This window comes from Neomonachus schauinslandi, chromosome 11 (assembly GCF_002201575.2).
Source record: "Neomonachus schauinslandi chromosome 11, ASM220157v2, whole genome shotgun sequence".
Taxonomy (NCBI): domain Eukaryota; kingdom Metazoa; phylum Chordata; class Mammalia; order Carnivora; family Phocidae; genus Neomonachus; species Neomonachus schauinslandi.
This window is the reverse complement of record NC_058413.1, coordinates 106,661,478-106,681,143: the sequence shown is the minus strand read 5'-3', so window position 1 is coordinate 106,681,143 and position 19,666 is coordinate 106,661,478. Positions and strand designations below refer to the sequence as shown.

The 19,666-nt window shown below is 37.6% G+C and overlaps 1 protein-coding gene across 1 annotated transcript in view; it reads right to left on the bottom strand.

Moving 5' to 3' along the window:
• Positions 1-19,666, bottom strand: part of GUCY1A2 (guanylate cyclase 1 soluble subunit alpha 2) — a 306,446-nt gene that overhangs the window by 77,455 nt on the left and 209,325 nt on the right. The window contains exon 7 of the mRNA XM_021696606.2: positions 12,733-12,876. Within this exon, the coding sequence (XP_021552281.2) occupies positions 12,733-12,876 (144 nt within the window). The remainder of the gene's footprint in view (positions 1-12,732; positions 12,877-19,666) is intronic.

The following is a 19,666-nucleotide window of genomic DNA, read 5'->3' as shown; positions in this document are numbered from 1 at the left end:
GCAGACAGAATTTTTACTTAATGAGAGCCAAGGAAAAAGCAGATTAGTATTTGGCACTCCTGCAGTGCAGTCTGCAACTCAACTATGTAGTTTTGTACATGAGAGAAATTCAGTAAATGCTTGCTGGCTGGGTGATCAAACCATTTTACTATATTTTTCCACTTCCCATCAGTGCTTTGGTTATTGTAAACAAAAAAGTGATCTTGGATAACTTAACATACAAAAGAATCAACAGATACCATCTGGAAAAGAATATGTCTTAAAGAACAATATTTCTTTTGGATTCTCTGCTATGGTTTTAAATCTCTGTTTTCCTGGTTTGGGATTATTATTATACTGCCACAAAGAAGAGATCACATCTTTTTTTTCAGAGGAAGCTAATATTACAGAAGTTCATATTTCAATATTATTCCCAAATTAATTTTTCCTTCAGAGATTTTGAAATTTTATAAAACTACCAATTTTTGGCTCCCTCTTTTTAAATACAGACATAATTACCCTCATTAGTTTAACATCTTCATGGACAGTTATAGTCAATAGAGTTTGCCCCAAATTAGAATGCCTTCAAGTCATTGCTCTGCTACTGCATCTGAACATTTCTTAAGGAAGACAGAAAAACAGTATTCTTTTTTTCAAGGGAGATTAAAGTTATTAGCTTAGTCATAAGATTAGAAAATCATATGTTCTCATTATATTGTGGAGGCAATGTAGGGAGATGGTTAAAGATCGTGGACTTTGAAGTCAAACAGATTTAAATTCTATTTCAGAATCTACTCTTATTTATCTATTTACTCTTATTTGACAATAAATCCCTTAACCTCTCTGAGTCTTGGTTTTCTCATTTTTAAATAAGGATGCCATCTTATTCATGGTCCATGGTTGTTGTAGGGCTTACCTGATAATATTCAATATCTGTAGATTTCACAAATATGAAGACATACTTATAACACACATGCATACATGTAAGTCACACATATGTATATGTACATATGCATGTGTACAGACAGATAAGAGAAAGAGTGAGCATGCACACACTCTGGCTTAGCATAATGCCAGGCACATAGTAAGTGCTCGATGAGAGGGAACTCTTGCTAAATGTTGAGATCACAGAATTGTAGTCTGGGCATTCTGGTGAGGTTCTGGCCAGCTTGGTAGAAAGAAGTTCAAGGATTTTTCTTTTTCCCAAGCAGACAAATCCATGTTCAAATTTAGTCCTGCAACTGACCAGCTGCATAATCTTGGTCAAATCATATAAAGTTCCTTGCTTTTTTAAAGATTTTACTTATTTATTTCAGAGAGAGAGAGAGAGCACAAGCAGGGGGAGTGGGAGAGGGAGAAGCAGGCTTCCCGCCGAGCAGGGAGCCCGATGTGGGGCTCGATCCCAGGACCCTGAGATCATGACCTGAGCCAAAGGCCAACACTTAACCAACTGAGCACCCAGGCGCCCCAAATCATGTAAACTTCTGGATCTCAAATTCTTTAAATATAAAATAATATTGAAGAATTAAATAATAAGATTAAATGTACTTTGCAGGGTTTTGGGGGTGGGCAGGATTAAAAGAGATAAAGTACATAGAGCACCTGGCACAAAGTCTGACATAGAGAAGAGGCACAATATATATATATTATTTTTCCATGATCTTACACAGATTCTTTAACCCCTGACATTTTACTTCATCTTTAAAATGTATAAAAACTCTACCTGTAAGCTTCATAGGATTGTTGCAGAGACTGAATGGGATGATACATAAACTATCAACCCAGCTACCAGCACATATTTTGTTTTCATTGTCTTTCCACTCCAGTTCCCTAGATACATACAAAATCTACAGACACCAAAATAATGTAGATCTGAATGTACAGCAACAGTATCTTGAATCTCCTAAGAAGAATTTAAGGTCTTTGCTACATATTTTCAAGAACCTAACAAAAACTTCTCACTCAAGATGGAAACAGTACTGAGAAAAATCCACGTGTCTATTTCCACTCGATAACTAAGTCCTTCATTTATGGGTGTTGGTTCCATAGACTGTAATTTCTGGGAGGGTCAGGGCCATATCCGGTTTAATTGCCCTTACATCCCCAGTGCCTAACCAGTGGTCTAGAAAATAATAAGTACTCAAAAAACATTTGTTGAACAGGAGTAAAAGTCACTCCTGGCAATGCTCCAGCCAGGATCACACAGAATCAGCAAACTGCAAACTGCCTCCAAAGAAAAAGCCCTTTTGGCCCCCGAGACATTCAGAGCAGAGTCCAGGCCTATGTTCCTACCAACCTGCTGATTACCTGGTCATCTGACCATTAAAATTAGTCTGTTTTTTCAACTTCGCCAGGCCTCAGGCTAGGAACTATTTGCAAGTATTTCGGACATTGTCATCAAATTCACCATATTTCCCCGAAGAGTGCAATCTGAATTAATCAGGTTTTACTAAATCTATTTTTTATGGTTGGATTAACCTTTGAATGAGCACATTAAAGGCAAGTGATAAAGCAGAATAATTTCTTAGAATTGAATCTACATGTAAATTTGATGTTGTAACATTTACACACAAGGTGACAATTTCTGATGCAGTAGAAAGCATTACAAATGTGCTGAAATCAATTCAGCCATTAGGAAAAAGCGACAGTTGCTAGGAAACCACATCCCAAATGAGGAATGTTATAGTGGTGACCCAAACAATCACCACATGCTTGACATGACATCAACACAAAGCGTAACAGATTTTTAAAAGCACTCGTGACACTGAATTGTTCCTACCACATTTGCAACTCAGGTGATTAAAGAGTTGCCTCTCCGTGACTTGAAAATTCAACTGTCAGAACAGGAAAATGCAAAATCAAAGTGAGTTAAGAACAACGAGAGATGTTTCCTAGGACTTCCCAAGTCTCCGCTGTGTATTTAGGATGCAGGTGTATCTACGGTACACAGTCGTCTAACTTTACTTCATTGAAAGAAGTCCATTCAATTTTTAAAAGAATCTACTTTTCAAGTCTGTAAACTCTATTTCTATGTGTTTGTGCATTCATGGGAAAAAAAGCCTTTTAGAATATGCAACAAAATTTAATATGTGGTTATGGTGTGTTGGTAAATTATAGGTGATCTTGACTCTCTTCTGTGTGTCAGTTTTCAGAGGTCATTTTACCTTTTGTAGTTTTGGAAAACGAAAAAAATTACTTTGAAGTAATTTTTAAATTTTTATTTGGAGCTAGATATTAGATTTCAAGGCAGCATAACAAACCAAAAACATAAATCCTAACAGTATGGTTAGCATGCAGAGAGCACATTACTCTCTTACATATTATTCCATCTTGCTATTTTCACATCACTTTTGGTATTATAAGATCCGAGCTTGGGGCGCCTGGGTGGCTCAGTCGTTAAGCGTCTGCCTTCGGCTCAGGTCATGATCCCGGGGTCCTGGGATCGAGTCCCGCATCGGGCTCCCTGCTTGGCGGGAAGCCTGCTTCTCTCTTTCCCACTCCCCCTGCTTGTGTTCCCTCTCTCGCTGTCTCTCTCTGTCAAATAAATAACATCTTAAAAAAAAAAAAAAAAAAGATACTGGTGTTGGCATACATACATGTCCCAATTAACTCTAAAAGAGATTAAGTTAAACTGGCAGTAAAAGATAAAAGCTCTCTTGTTCAACAATGCCAGAGAAAGAGACCATATTCTAAAATACAATGGGCTAACCTACCCCCCAAAATGGGTTGGTAAAATCACAAATTAATATCTTTTTAGGGGCAAGACTTGGCAGACAAAGATTATTATTCTTTACATAAAACTCAGACAGATAAAAACATGAGCTACCTAACTACTCAGTGGCTTCATACTTCTGAAACATACCACACAAGACTCAAATAAAAATGAACCCCTTTACAAATATAATTTTTAGCCTCTTCTTAGGACATTGTACAAATATTCCTGGGAGGGACCCTCTCTGCAGACAGGCTAAAGCAAATGAAACAGATTGTAACCTCTCGAGGCTTGTTTACCCCATAGTGATATTATCTAACAGAGTAACTTTATGAAACATTTAAACTGTGCCTCCGCTAAAGAATGCATTTCTCTTCTGAAAATGTGCGGGTGTGAAGACTGGTACACAAAACCAAGCTAGCGATTTTGTATTTTTCATGCACAATTTCATGCAAATCAATTTAGCTCTCCCTTCCTTGCTTGGTTTTGTTTTCCCTTTCATAAACTTATTATTGCTATTTTTCTTTCATGTAGCAAAAACAGGCAAATACTTTCACAAAAGGACTGCTTGGAAAATCTGTTGGACAAAAATCATAACAAAACTCTTCAGCAAGCCCAGCACTTTCAAAAGTGTGTGCCTGATAAACTATTTTTTTCCACAGATTGGAAAGGTGATCAACAGTCTAATTAAATTATTACTAGAATCAATCACAATTAAAGATAAAAGCTAAAATCAACTAGCAAGGGAATTCTATCTCACTGACATACACATCGCATAAATAATAATGTCTATTAAATCATTAGGCCAAAATTTTACAGACAATACTTCAGCATCATACCAGAAGACCAATTCTGTGATGAAAACAAATTTCTGGTGCAACATATAAAAATAACTAATTTGATGGGCGCCTGGGTGGCTCAGCTGGTTAAGCGACTGCCTTCGGCTCAGGTCATGATCCTGGAGTCCCTGGATCGAGTCCCTCATCAGGCTCCCTGCTCGGCAGGGAGCCTGCTTCTCCCTCTGGCCCTCCCCCCTCTCATGTGCTCTCTCTCTCAAATAAATAAATAAAATCTTTAAAAAATAAAAAAATAAATAAAATAACTAATTTGAGTATAAAACACCACCTTAAAATTCAAAGACTACCCTATGAAAAAAATGTAAATATAACATTTTGAAATATGGACCTTCTGTATTAAAATCCACAATAAACAAAGGGAAAGAAAACAGAAAAAAGAATGCAGTAAATTGGCTGATGGGTGCGTCCAATCAATCTGGCTGGTGATTCTAATTTTTGAAAGAATGATGGGAACACAGCCATTCCCTGCCCATGCACACACATCACTGAACTTACCTCTCTCACTTTATGATTTTAAAAATTAATCATTTTGGATGGAATATCTCTAAAACACATTACTCATTTCCATTCTCTTGAAGAGGACATCTAATATAAGTTTACATTTTCTTGACTGGAGCCATGAAAAGTCTAATTCGTTAGGTAATGGAATATGCAAGCAGTAAGAAAAATTTGACAATATGAAATTTATTTACCCCACTTCCATTAAATAAGCCTATAGAGTGCAGTAATTAGGAGTGCTGGTTAGCTAATTTTTTTTTATTCTTTTCTTCAACTGTCAAATAGAAATAATAGCAATACAGTCCTCCTAGATTTGTGAGACTCAGAAGAGCTACAATGAATCGTGGATCACTACATCAAAAACTAATGATGTATGGTGACTAACATAATAAAATTTAATTTAATTTAAAAAAAAAAAAGAAGAGCTATTACATGGCAAGGACTTGGATCAGTGCTGCCTGGCACACAGTTAAGTGTTTCAATAGATGTTTATTTATTGTTACTCTGCAGTAGCTAGTTTGAATACAGTTAGATGTTTTTGTCTTTTCTATTTAAAGATAATGTCATCTGTGACTTGGGTCGAAAATAGGCACAAATGTAGATTAGTGAGGATGAATCATTATTAGTAAAATAAAACTCTTATAAAAATGTACATGACTTTGAACTTCTATTTCTAGTAAGAGCAGATTATATAATTTGAACACCCTCCGGCAGGTCAGCTCACAAGGCAATGAAAAATTATTACAGCAAGACAAGGAGGGAAATGAACGTCAAGGAGAAGTGAGTGCTAAATCTGAGGGTGCTTGTCCACTACAGGTATCTTCTGACTTCAGAAAGGTTAAGGAACTGAGCAGGACCTTCGGTACTGTAACAGTCTTACAGAACCATGGACACAAAATCCAGAGTCTGAGGGTTGCCAAAGGGGGAAGCCTCAGTAAACCCTCCAGACTTTGAGATGAGACCTTGACAGCCAACACCAAAGGTATAAGGGTGATACCAGAAACAGAAGGTGACTCCGAACTAAGCTGGTCCCCACAGGGAATAAATCCTAGCATTGAATCTTCTGATCTCTGATTGCTAGAGCTCCTACCATTTCCCCACCAGAAGAACATGTAAAATTTCCCTACGGGAGGGAAATTATTTCTATAATATTTTTATACACAATCTCTAGCGCTCAAACAAAAAATAACAATAATTAGGCACACAAGAGATGTAACATGACCAAAAATGAAGCGAAAGGATAATGTGGGCGCCTGGGTGGCTCAGTCGTTAAGCGTCTGCCTTCGGCTCAGGTCATGATCCCAGGGTCCTGGGATCGAGCCCCGCATCGAGCCCCGCATCGAGCCCCGCATCGGGCTCCCTGCTCCGCGGGAAGCCTGCTTCTCCCTCTCCCACTCCCCCTGCTTGTGTTCCTGCTCTCGCTGTGTCTCTGTCAAATAAATAAATAAAATCTTTAAAAAAAAAAAAAAGAAAAAGAAAGGATAATGTAAGGATAATAAAGGATAAAAGGATAATGACCACAAGACTCTAGAGAAGGGATTTATCAAGCAAAGAATTTAAAATTAATTATGGCTGACACAGTCAAGGAAATAGATAAAAACAGTATGAAAATTTTTGTCAAATGAACGGAAACTTAAAAAACTATCAACTGCTACCACATTAAGTATCAAGTGGATGGGTTTGATGGATGAATTTCATAACCATTTGAGGGGAGTATTAATGAGAAGATCTGGACAGAATATACAGACTCAAGCTCTAGTAATTAAACAGAAGCAAAGAGGAGAATCTATTACCATCTCATGTACTGGTAAACTCTCAATGAATACTTTAAACATATTCTTTAAAAAACAGAAACATCTTTCTAGTACCAAATAAATTCACTATACAGAACAGATTAGAAAATGTATTTAGCCATAAATTTTACCAGTAATATCATACTAATTTTGTATAGTATTGCTACAACAAAACAGTAATTTACTAAAATTACAACGATTTGCATTACCTAAAAGATTAAAAGCAATTTCAAATGTGTCTACTGGATAAACCTGGGAGGTGAGAATAGCTGGGCTCAGTATCTTAACTAACAGTGAGTTCATATAATGCCTAAGTAGTTCTTTCTGAATCCTTAGGTTTAAGTTCTAAAGATAGAACATTTTAGGTAAGTATACATACTTCAGGGTAAAAGTACATATTAGAATTTTATCCACAGTTATCAATTAGTTTTTTTTTTTTTCTAAATACAATCTTCGGTTATATTCTCATGGGGTTAATTTAATACCACAATATTTGCAAAGAACAGATCCCTCCAAATATCAAAGTAACAGCATCAGATTTCCTCTATAAATAACAAGTATTTAAAAATTAATTGGAGAATAATTATTTCATAATCTCAAAAAATCCTGTAAGCTCATTAGAAGACTAAGTTGAAGCTTAAAGGAGCTACAGTTTAATGTATTACATGCAAATTGTAAGTATATGTAAATTGTGTGTTAGTATTCCTGCCTTTGGACTACGCTGTTAGAAAAGATTCACAGCGTTTCCCTGATTTGCAGTTGAGATTGCTAAGCACATTAGTATTACAACATGATTATACATTGTTTTTTAAACTCTCTTTCACCAACTCTGTATAATTGCCTCATTATATAAAATGTACTGTTCTCTAAACTGATGAAGCAAATTTGAATTATGTGCCTGTGTGATAAAATTCAATGAAAATATTTTTTAAAAACTGAAGTCCCGAAGTAAAACTTAGATATTTGGACACACTACTCAATCTTCTTCAAAAGCCTTAAATAATGAAAATGCTACTTGTCTTTCCAATATATATTTAATCACATTCCCTAGTCAGTTCTCAGTTGAGCTTCTCTTTCCCTGTCAACATTTTCATTTTCAAGGAATAAAGCATAGGCAGTAATAAACATTTTGTTATTTTCATTAAAGAGTGGTTAAATTATTAGTAAAAGTTAGCCTTTCAGCATTAATAACTAGTCAAAATACTTTGGTAAGAGTAGGATCACAAGATTAAAGAATAGCATGAAATCATACAATTTTTTAGTGAAATCACAATATGGCTAGCTCAAAAGAGAAAGAATATAAACTCGGTATTACTTTTCTTCAAGTGTCTACTGTTGAAGATGTAAGAAAATCAGATTTCCTCTAGGGAGGGAAAAAATGGAATAAGCATAATGCTGACATTTCTATAAATTCAGCCAGTAGACTCAAACATTGAGAAAGTATTAAAAATTCTAATCATTATTTTTAAAAGCACTCTTAATTAAAGTCCCTTTGGCTGATTTTTCAGATTTGCTATATAAATAGACCATGTTTGTGTTTGCTTTGTAGATACAGTCTATAACTAGCCTCTGAGTTTCATTATTTATAAAAACTGATTTGCTTGAGTATTATAAAGCTAATAAATGAAATTATTTTCTTTTGTTACTTTTAAAATTGTTTAAATTAACCCAATTTTAGATTTAGTGATTCAAGGACATTACCAATCATTTGTAAGCAATTATAATTGATAATTCAGGTACATATTTCCTGTCATGAAGGGTGCCTGGAAGGTTTATACAGTCATATAAACATTATCAATTTATTTTTCAAAATGTGAGAGGTTTGAGGGAGTTTTCTTTTGAATAATTAGTGCAGCTCCAATAGCTTAAATTTTAAACACAGCCTAAAACTTACACAGTTTGAAGTAAATAGTCAGCTGGTCACATAACAACCCTACTGCACACTCAAGCATTTTTAATAAAAGATTCTTTCAATAAGTCTAGAAATGTTCCAGTGGCACCAAGTTGGAAGCCAATTCAAAGTCAAATTAATAGGCCAAAAACAATCCCAAACCATGCAAATAATATGAATTAGTAATGAAGCTAAAATTACTAAGGTGAATTCTCTTTCTGCATTCTTATTAAATCTTTATAGACATTTCCTCTTCTGATTTAATAAGACTATCTGACTCATAAGACAGAGTCACGTTATATCCCACAAATGAAAATATGGATGAGCCCACGCAAAAACACAATTCCCTGGTTTTGTTCTATGGTAATTTAAATTTGCTTTGACAGGGCTGAATCAATACAAATCATCTATCTCCTATAAAAGAAAATCCAACATAGAAAAACAATCCCAAACGAGAAGACTGCCCAGCTAGTAGTCTTAAAAATTTAAGAACTGAGGGCGCCTGGGTGGCTCAGTTGGTTAAGCGACTGCCTTCGGCTCAGGTCATGATCCTGGAGTCCCGGGATCAAGTTCCGCATCGGGCTCCCTGCTCGGCAGGGAGTCTGCTTCTCCCTCTGACCCTCCTCCTTCTCATGCTCTCTGTCTCTCTTTCTCTCTGTCTCAAATAAATAAATAAAATCTTTAAAAAAAAATTTAAGAACTGATAGGAATTCGATCTGGACCATGTGTATTTGCAATTTGCAGCAGATCTGAGGTGGCATCCCTCTGGTTTGTTTTTCCTGGCTCTTGGAGAAGTGTCATGCACATACTTGATAACTTGATAATTATGTCCTGAGGGTACTTATTTTTTTAATGCTCCATGCTTTCCTATTTTCACTACTGATAGGAGTGGTTAGAAAACTCTCTTTCCACATTTTAAAACTGCCAAATGTGAACGTATTGTATACACAAAGTAGCGATAAAAGGAGCCATTCTGTCCTCTACCCCTGCCTGCACTTTCCCGACTGCAGCCTCCCTCTTCCCACCATCTTCTTCCTCTCCCTTGGAGTGAAGCAGCACCTTGAGTTTGCATTAACCATTCCCTTTTTTCCTTTACACTTTTCCCATCAATGTGGATATTTCTGAATAACATATTGTTTCAATTTTCCCAGTTCTGAAACTTAATTAAATGGAATAATACTATAGCATTCTTTTACAACTTGCTTCTTCTGCTCACTATTAAGGTTTTGACATCCATCCATGTGGATGTCAGTAGCTAAAGCCATTCATTTTCCCAACTGTATGGCATACCATGGTATAAATCTATGACAGTTCATCTATTCTATTAGATGGTTATTTATTTCCAGTTTGAGGCGCTTATCAAAGTATGGCTGTGAATACTCTTGTGACTTTCGCCACACCTGCACCTACTTCCCTGGGCAAACATCTAGGGAAGGGACCGTTGGGTGGTAGGAAAGGCACAAATTAAACTTTACTGGTGAATGCCAAGGACACAGTACCATTTACACGGCCACCAGCTGTATGTGTTTGCTGCTCCAGAGCCTCACTAACGACAGCATGGTCAGAGTATCAGAGTTGGACCAAACCAGTAGGTGGGAAACTTGGAGTACGGCACTGTCAGATACTTTTAATGGTTAAATGTGTTGCCAAAAAACTCTCCTAGGGGCGCCTGGGTGGCTCAGTTAGTTAAGTGTCTGCCTTCAGCTCAGGTCCTGATTCCAAGGTCCTGGGATCTAGTCCCACATCGGGCTCCTTGCTCCACGGGGAGCCTGCTTCTCCTTCTCCCTCTGCCCCTCCCCCTACCTGTGGGCTCTCTCTCTCACTCTCTCTCTAACAAATAAATAAAATCTTTAAAAAAAATTCTCCTAGTCTGTGGTTATCTTTTTGTTCTTTTTAGGTGCTATTTGATAAACAGGAAGGTTTTAACTTTAGTGTAGTAAAATTTACACATATTTTCCTTTATGATTTGGTAATTTTTGACTAGACTGGTTTACAAAAAAAAAAAAAAAATTGTTCCTTCCACTAAGTTAAAAGCTCCAAATTATAGATTTATAGTTTAATAGTATGGCCCTTCACATTTAACCCAGATGGAATTACTTTATGTGCAGACTCATGAAGTAGAGATCCAGTTTTAATACTTTTGTCCATGTGCATAACCAGCTGTCCCCAACCTTTCCTGGAACAGCCCATCCTTTTACCACTTATCAATGTCACGTTTGTCATTGAGCCACTCCCCCTTTTTTCTGAGGCACTACAGCATTATTAAGACATGTTTAGTTTTGAATTCCTATGATTTACCTTCATAGAACCCCTTAGGATTACTGTGTCTGAGAACTGATTGATGTCTTTTAATTGTTCCAGAAAAAAAAAAAAATCCCTTTTATGCATTCCTTCCGTACCTATGTTTGGAAGCCCAACTGAACATACATTTTCCCACTCTGTACTCCATACCTCCCACATATTTTATATTTTACATTATCTTATTCATATTTCCACATTTTTAACTCTCTGGACCGAATGATGTGTAATTTCTTCAGTTCTACCTTTCGGTGTACTTATTTTTCCTTCAGCTGTGTCTAATCTGCTTTTAAACTCATCCACTGACCATTTTCTTTCTGAAGTATTATGTTGCTGGATTAGGAGTTCTCTGGTTCTTTTTCAAATCTACTGTTCCTGCCTCACATTATTAAGCTTCTTTTTTTCTTTAATTATATCAAATATTGTCATTTTGATTCCATCTGAAAATTTTGATATCTGACAACACTTCACCATTTTTCTTATCTATTGTTCCCATTGATTCTCACCCATAATACTTTGAATTCTTGTGTGAATGTGTGGGTTTGGGGTTTTTTTGTGGGGGGAGGAAGGGGTTGTTTTGTTTTTAGTATTAGCCATTCATTCCCCAGAGTACTTTACCTGTGGAAATTCTTTGAAGATGGGATTGAAGTTGACCTCCTCCAGAAAGAAGTAGTGTTTCCTAGTTTCCTGTGACCACTGCTCATGACAGAGCAATTAATTTAAATTCACCACTTAGATTTTGTCAGTTTACACACGTAATGCAACTGGAACATTTTTTCCCATTAGTTCGGTGATGTGCTCAATAGGTTTAAAAATGTTAAATAGTGTTAAATATTTTTTTAAAAATTCTGACACAGCATTTTAATAATTTTAGTCAGAAGGGACACTCAGAACATCTAATTTGCCATAACTCCAGAATTAGGAATGTACCACATTTTGAGGCTTTCTTTTCTCCATATTTTTAACTCAAATTTGATGAGCTGTTATAAAAGGGCTGCCTTACATTCATGGTTACTTCTCCAAATACATGATTTCTGGTTTATAAGAGTTCACAGTAATAATACTCCCGGGATCCACTGGGTCCTGGCAAGACTATAGGTAGGTGACCTCATCTATTCTTAGAGGTAGATCTTAGATTGCAGAGAGCCATCAGTACCAAAAAGAGTACAGTGTACCAGGAGCTAATTTTCTACCATTTTTAAATTTCCTCAGTTACTGGGCTCCAACCTTCAAGCTCTGCCACATTAAAAAAAAAATAAAATGCAGAAGTAACCCTGAGTGCTGAGGCTTCATCAAGAACATCTGTACATTACCTGAAGGAAGCTGTTCAGATCCACCATTTTCTTGTCTCTTCATTTCGTGCTTTTTTGGATTATCTCTGCAACTCCGATTCTCACTACCATCCTTGGTTGGTAGTGTTGAGTTGGTCACTGACAAGTTTTTCCTTTGTCTAACACTTTAGCTTTCTTTACTCCAAGGTGATGAGCCTTTCACATACATTTTCCCATTTTGGACATTATTCCATTTGTTCTTTTCTTGGATCTATGAGTTATCTCTAGTTAACCCTCATCCTTCTTGAGTAACCTACTTGTTTAAATGTGTAAGTTACATAAGTAGAACTCAGAACAGAATTTCTTGCCCCCCCCCCCCCCCCCCCCCCCCCCAGGAAAGCTCCTACTCACAACAAACACCAACAAAAGCTACCTGAAATGGTCTTCCATCAGGTGTCAGCACCTCTTCTGAAAGTTCCATCATCTTGAGTGCCATCAGAGCAATGGGCTTAGCATGGCAGAGGCTTTTCCTATGGAGTCCTGCAGCAACACAGTACGCATCGCCTATTGTTTCCACCTGCAGCCATCAGACAAATCAAATGCAAACATATGATAATGAGCCAGAAGAGAAATGATTAGTTATGTGCAATCACAAATGTTGCTGAAAACATGTCAGCAAAACATCAATAAATTAAGCAATTAGACAACTGAGTGTAATCAGAGCAGAATTTGCAGACAGCTAGCCAAATACTGACATCTCACTCTAGGGCTGTTCACCCACGTTAGCACCATAGATGATCACTGAAATTGGGAACAACTGGAATATAGAACAATTATCCTCCACAAAAAAAGAATTGCCAGTATTTTGCCTGAACAATTTCCAAATAATGACCTTTTACAAAGCCACCCTCTTGTTTCCTTCAAACTTCCAATATTGGTAATATTTAAGAGATGAGAAACTGATGTGCAGAAACCCATCCATAATCTTACAAATAGAGAGTTAACAGACACTGTCAGAGTCTTTTCAGACCCTATTCTAATTTTATTGTCAGCATCCATTCCATTCTAAATAGCCACTGCTTTTGTTATAATATTTTAAGTATCTACCCCAGACTAAACTCCTCAAATTTCCAAAGCATATAGCATGGTATAAAAACTGGGCACAACTTATTTTCAGAGGAAAGTTCTCTAATTATCCAAAGTATATGGTGGTATACTTTGGATAATCTGCAAATGATATAACTAATAAGGGGTTAATATCCAAACAATATAAAGAACTCATACAACTGAACACTAAAGAACACAAATAATCCAATTAAAAATGGGCAGAGGACCAGAAAAACCCTTTTCCAAAGAAAACATACAGATGGTCAACAGACCCATGAAAAGATGCTCAGCATCACAAATACGCAGGGAAATCCAAATCAAAACCACAATGAGATATCACCTTATACTTGTCAGAATGGCCAAAATCAAAAAGACAAGAAGTAACAAGTGTGGGTGGGGATGTGGAGAAAGAGAAACCCTCATACACGGTTGGTGGAAATGTAAATTGGTACAGCCACTGCGGAAAACAGTATGGAGGTTCCTCAAAATAATTAAAAATAGGGGCGCCTGGGTGGCTCAGATGGTTAAGCGTCTGCCTTCGGCTTAGGTCATGATCCCGGGGTCCTGGGATCGAGCCCCGCATCGGGCTCCCTGCTCCGCAGGAAGCCTGCTTCTCCCTCCTCCACTCCCCCTGCTTGTGTTCCCTCTCTCGCTGTGTCTATCTCTGTCATATAAAAAAAAAAAATTAAAAATAGAACTACCATATGATCCAATAATTCCACTTTGGGGTATTTACTGAAGGAAAAGGAAAACACTAACTTGAGAAGACATACGCACCTGAAGGTTTATTGCAGCATTATTTATAGTTAGTCAAGACAGAGAAGCAACCTAAGTGTCCATCAATAGATGAACAGATAAGGAAAACGTGGGATATATACACCCCAGAATATTACAGAGCCATAAAAAAGATGAGATTGTGCCATTTGAGACAACATGGATGGACCTAGAGGGTATTTATGCTAAGTGAAATAAGTCAGAGAAAGAAATACCTTATGATTCCAGTCATAAGTGAAATCTTTAAAAAAATGAATAAACAAACAAAAAGCAGCAGAACTATAAATACAGAGGACTGCTGGTTGCCAGAGGGGAGGAGGGGGGGAGGTGGGTAAAATGGGTGGAGGGGAGTGGGAGATACAAGCCTCCAGTCATGGAATGAGTAAGTCAAGGGAATTAAAACAGCATAAGGAATACAGTCAATGTTACTGTAATAGCAATGTAATGGGACAGATGGTAGCTGCATTGTGGTGAGCACAACATAATGTATAAACTTGTCAAATCACTAAGTTGAACACCTGAAACTAATGACACATTGTGTGTCAACTATACTGAAATTAAAAAGTATATGGTGATAAAATCCTCAGATGATTCTAATATTTTAATTAGAGCAAAGTGATGAAATATTTTATTAAATGTCCAAATCCAATACCACCTTTTCTATGAAACCCTCCATGGTCCTTCCATTGGTTTTTAGCAGAAGTAACCATTTCTGCTGTTCTGTTTCAACAGCACTTTTCATACCTCTTTGCTACAGGCTTTCATCATAGGTTATAATCAAGATGTATCCCCAACTGTGATGTCAGCTCTTTAAGAATGGGACTATTTTTTTCATCTCTATATTCATAATGCTTATCATGGTTTCTAAAATATAGCTATTTAATAAACACCTACCAAATGAATGAATAAATCAACCATGTTTATTATGATTTTAATAAGTCATTCTAATTGTGTGTTCATTTTCACCATTCATTTCATGAGCACCATGTACATGTGTACAGAAAAAAATGGTCTCTGAATGACTAGAGATGCTTCTATCATAAATATACCAAAGCTTACAAAATATGCTATTAAAGATTTAATAACCATAATTAGATTTCATGCTGAATGCATTCTAACAATATAGTATTAAAAAGATGTACTGAATTAAATTCTGTGGGTGCTAATTTAGGGGATATGGTGAGAACCATTAAGCTAGGAATGCCAAAAGACCATTTGGTCACCAAAATCTTATAAGGAAATATGCATCGAAAAATGTTCCGATAGCCTCAGACCCATCATTAATTTCAACATTTTCACTTCAAGACCTGTTTTCTTGTGCCAGAAAAATGGAAATAAAATCATAGGGTAAGAAAAGAAAAACAGTGCAATGTGAGTCAGCAAAGTTTTTATTCCAAAGGCTGAAATATACTTCCCCCAAGGAATTCCCACTGAGGAAGATATCCAGTAAATAATAAATGTCTAAAATGTGTCAATCTGGGGCACCTGGGTGGCTCAGTTGGTTAAGCATCTGCCTTCGGCTCAGGTCATGATCCCAGGGTCCTGGGATCGAGCCCCGCGTCGGGCTCCCTGCTCAGCGGGAAGCCTGCTTCTCCCTCTCCCTCTGCCGCTAGCCCTGCTTGTGCTCTCTCTGTGTCAAATAAATAAAGTCTTAAAAAAAATGTGTCAATTTACTGTTTTCCCCCTAGAAACACAGTGATCTCTTCTAATCCTCATATTTATCTCATCCTTTTGTATTTCTATACACTTTGATTTTTTATGTTTTTATATAAATGCCAGGTAACACACAGTGTAATATTGTTTCAGGTGCACAACAGAGTGATTCAACACTTCCATACATCACCCGGTGCTCATCACGTAGGTGCACGCCTTCATCCCCATCACCTACTTCACCCATGTCCCCACCCACCTCCCCTCTGGTGACCATCAATGTGTTCTCTGTAGCTAAGAGTCTGTTTCTTGGTTTGTCTCTTTTTCCCCTCACTTGTTTTGTTTCTTAAACTCCACATATGAGTGAAATCATATGGTACTTGTCTTTGACTGACTTCTTTTGTGAAGCATTATATTCCTTAGCTCCATCCATGCCATTGCAAATGGCAAGATTTCATTCTTTTCCATAGCTGAGTAATATTCCATTGTGTACATATACTACATGCTGTGAGCTATGTGCTTTGAAACTAACTTCTGATTTTCAGATATCAGAACACATAGGCAATTATTTGTATAAACAAACTGCTTTACAGCCCCTGTGAACGTGCATGTTCCTGGAGCATGACCACTTCTTGAAATCCCTATCCTCCTCTCCCTCAGCAAATATCATCCTCATTATCATTTTAGCAAAAGGTTATTGAGTTCCATGAAATGTGTATTTCTAGAATTTTTACCATAAGAATACAGGTGAGTTACATGTTGCACTTTCTCTTTTAGCAGTATATCATGTAGAAGTATGGAGAAGACGGATCAATAAGTTACCAATGGATATGACACATAAATCTAATAAAGTGCAAGATAAATGTGTACACAAAAGAATAAACCCACATTAAAATCTATATGTGATCATGCAAGCTTTTACACTACTTAGGTCTCAAATATTTGAAGTCAGTTTAACTCTCAGAAACAACAGGATCAAGAACTAGGCAAGAAAACAGACATCAAAAAATGTCTGGGGCGCCTGGGTGGCTCAGTTGGTTAAGCGACTGCCTTCGGCTCAGGTCATGATCCTGGAGTCCCGGGATCGAGTCCCGCATCGGGCTCCCTGCTCGGCAGGGAGTCTGCTTCTCCCTCTGACCCTCCTCCCTCTCATGCTCTCTGTCGCTCATTCTCTCTGTCTCAAATAAATAAATAAAATCTTTAAAAAAAAAAAAAAAAAATGTCTGATGGCCCCTATCAAGATGTACAATTCTCATAATAAATGCCCAACCTATAGAAAAAATCTAAAAGATGGTTCCATCATGCTAGGCTAGATTATGTTGCAATCACAACCTAACTTCCAAATCTGCATGCATAACAAAGGCTTATTTTTGATTCATGCTATGAATTCATGTGGATTAAAGGATTGGAGGACAGGGGAGAAATATGGTGCCATGTCTCTTCACTCTAGGAACAAGGCTAACAGACGGTCCCCAACTGGGGCTGGTTGCCATGGCAGGGAAAGACAGGTTCTGACAAACGGTGCACCAGTTCGTGCAGCTTTCTCCCAGGAGTGACATATAGAGCTTCTCGGGATTCATTCACCAAAGCAAGTCACGTGGCCAAGCTTAATGTAAAGGAGATGGGAAAATTCAACCACCCTTGTGCCCAGACACGAGCCAGAAATATTTGATGAGTAGCACTAGTAAGCACATGAACGAATAGGTAATAGCTTAAAATTTTTCAAACATCCCGATGTCGGTAAAGTGCAGGTAATGTATCTCTATGATATTTTCTCTTTCCTTACAGATATATTCAGCATCTTAACCTGAAAATCTTGACAAAAAAGCTACCACATTAGTAATACATCCTTCCACAAAAGTTCTATTTTTCTCTCCTCTCCCTTCATTTAATTCAGATGTGTGCAAGTTTAGCAGAATTAAGTATATGTGCAAATTTTAGCAGATTCCCTTCAAAAACTTTAGCTGATTTTGCTTCACAGGGAGCAGAAAAAGTAAAAACATTAGATATCCATTACATTTGCTCCTGAGGTGGTTTCCTTGAGTTAAACCAGTTAAACAGGTGGACATTGTAAACATACTAAAAAGACAAAAACAGAAACCTGTCTGGAAAGTTGACTATGTTCTGAATTCCTTTACAACTGACTCAGTGTTTTAAAATAAGATCTTAAATACAACAGACACCATCTAAAATAATGCATCTCAGTTATTTTTGATGTCTCCAACCTGTTCTTGAATGACATTAGAGAAGAATAAAGATTGGCTAACCTAGTCACGGAGATGGAAAAGATAGTCCTTGCATCCTTTTCTGAACACAGAAGAGGAGGTTTATGCACTAAAAATATTGTGTACAACTGTTGCCCCATATATTATTATAGATGCTTTTATCATACTAAAAAATGTACCCATCTTGGACTATCATCTTTTCAACCCTTTATAGTAAAAGTCTGCACATTATTCCAGAAATAAAGGTGATGCAGATAAACCTCTTAGAGCTGTGCACTTATCCTTTTTATTTATTCTATTTTGATTTTAAAGTAATCATTTAAAAGAATTCCTGTAACATTCTTTACCCTCCCCTCCAGGCTACTGCTCATGAAATATCTACGAGGTTTCTCGGAAATTTGGGCACAGTGAGGAGGCAGCAGTGTGTGTGTGTGTGTTGTGGTATTGTGCTAGGATGAGCCTAAAAGAACACCGCATATAATGGGACAATGAATAATCCCAGTCCCACAAGACTCACAGCCACCTCAGTCCTTCAATCCCACAGTCCTGGGTCTGTCTTCTTTTGAACTTTCTAAGACATGTAAAAGAAAGCTTGGGGAAAGGGTCAGAGATATCTGGCAGCCTATTTTACTGACAACCTCCCTCTCTCCCTCTAGATAGCATCAAGAAGAGAAGCAAATGAGCAAGTCTGCCATCTAGTTGTTTGCTTTCTGTTTTTGGTCCCTAAAGTCATTAAAAACAGAAAGAGAAGGAGAGAAAGGGTGAGATAGAGACAGAGAAGAGAGGTATTGGAGAGAGGTGTAGGCAGACAGATGAAGTCTACAAATGAAACACGTCTTTTCTCTCCAGGTCTCTCCACGACTTGGTCACCCAGTTGTGATCACATGGGTGAAAGGGGGCTAAGAAACATGCCACATTCTTCATGGGCTCATTGGCTGTGGCTAAGAACATGTGATTCCTAGAAAGGATACCATATTCACCCTTGCTGAAAGCACGGAGTCACACAATCACCTGTCTGTCATCAGGTATGGTTCCTGAATGACAGTGAAAGGGGGCTAGACAGAAGAGTTTTCCAGTGGTTGGTAGGGAGCCTGAGTCCACAGGAGGTTCTGAAGGTCCCCATCACATAGAAACCAGATAATGGGGCGCCTGGGTGGCTCAGTTGGTAAAGCGACTGCCTTCAGCTCAGGTCATGATCCCAGGGTCCTGGGATCGAGTCCCACATTGGGCTTCCCCTGCTCTGCGGGGAGCCTGCTTCTCCCTCTGCCTCTGCCTGCCACTCCCCTGCTTGTGCTCTCTCTCTCTCTCTCTCTCTGTCAAAAAAAAAAAAAAAAAATTTAAAAAAAAAAAAAAAAAGAAACCAGATAATGGGGTTGCTGGTGGTCTGGACACAAATTATCCAAAAGGCTGGAGAGAAAAGGGAGAGCATGGAACAGGCCTCTATGAAGACTTACCAGTACCAAAAACTCAAGAAAAACTTGGGACTTGGGTAGATTGAGGTCCCTTACATATTGCCCTTCACCTCACACAGGCTCAGCAGCTTTCCATTATTTATGTCCCTGTTTTCCCAGATACTCAGCAGGGTGGGTGAAATGAGCGCCTGTCCAAAGA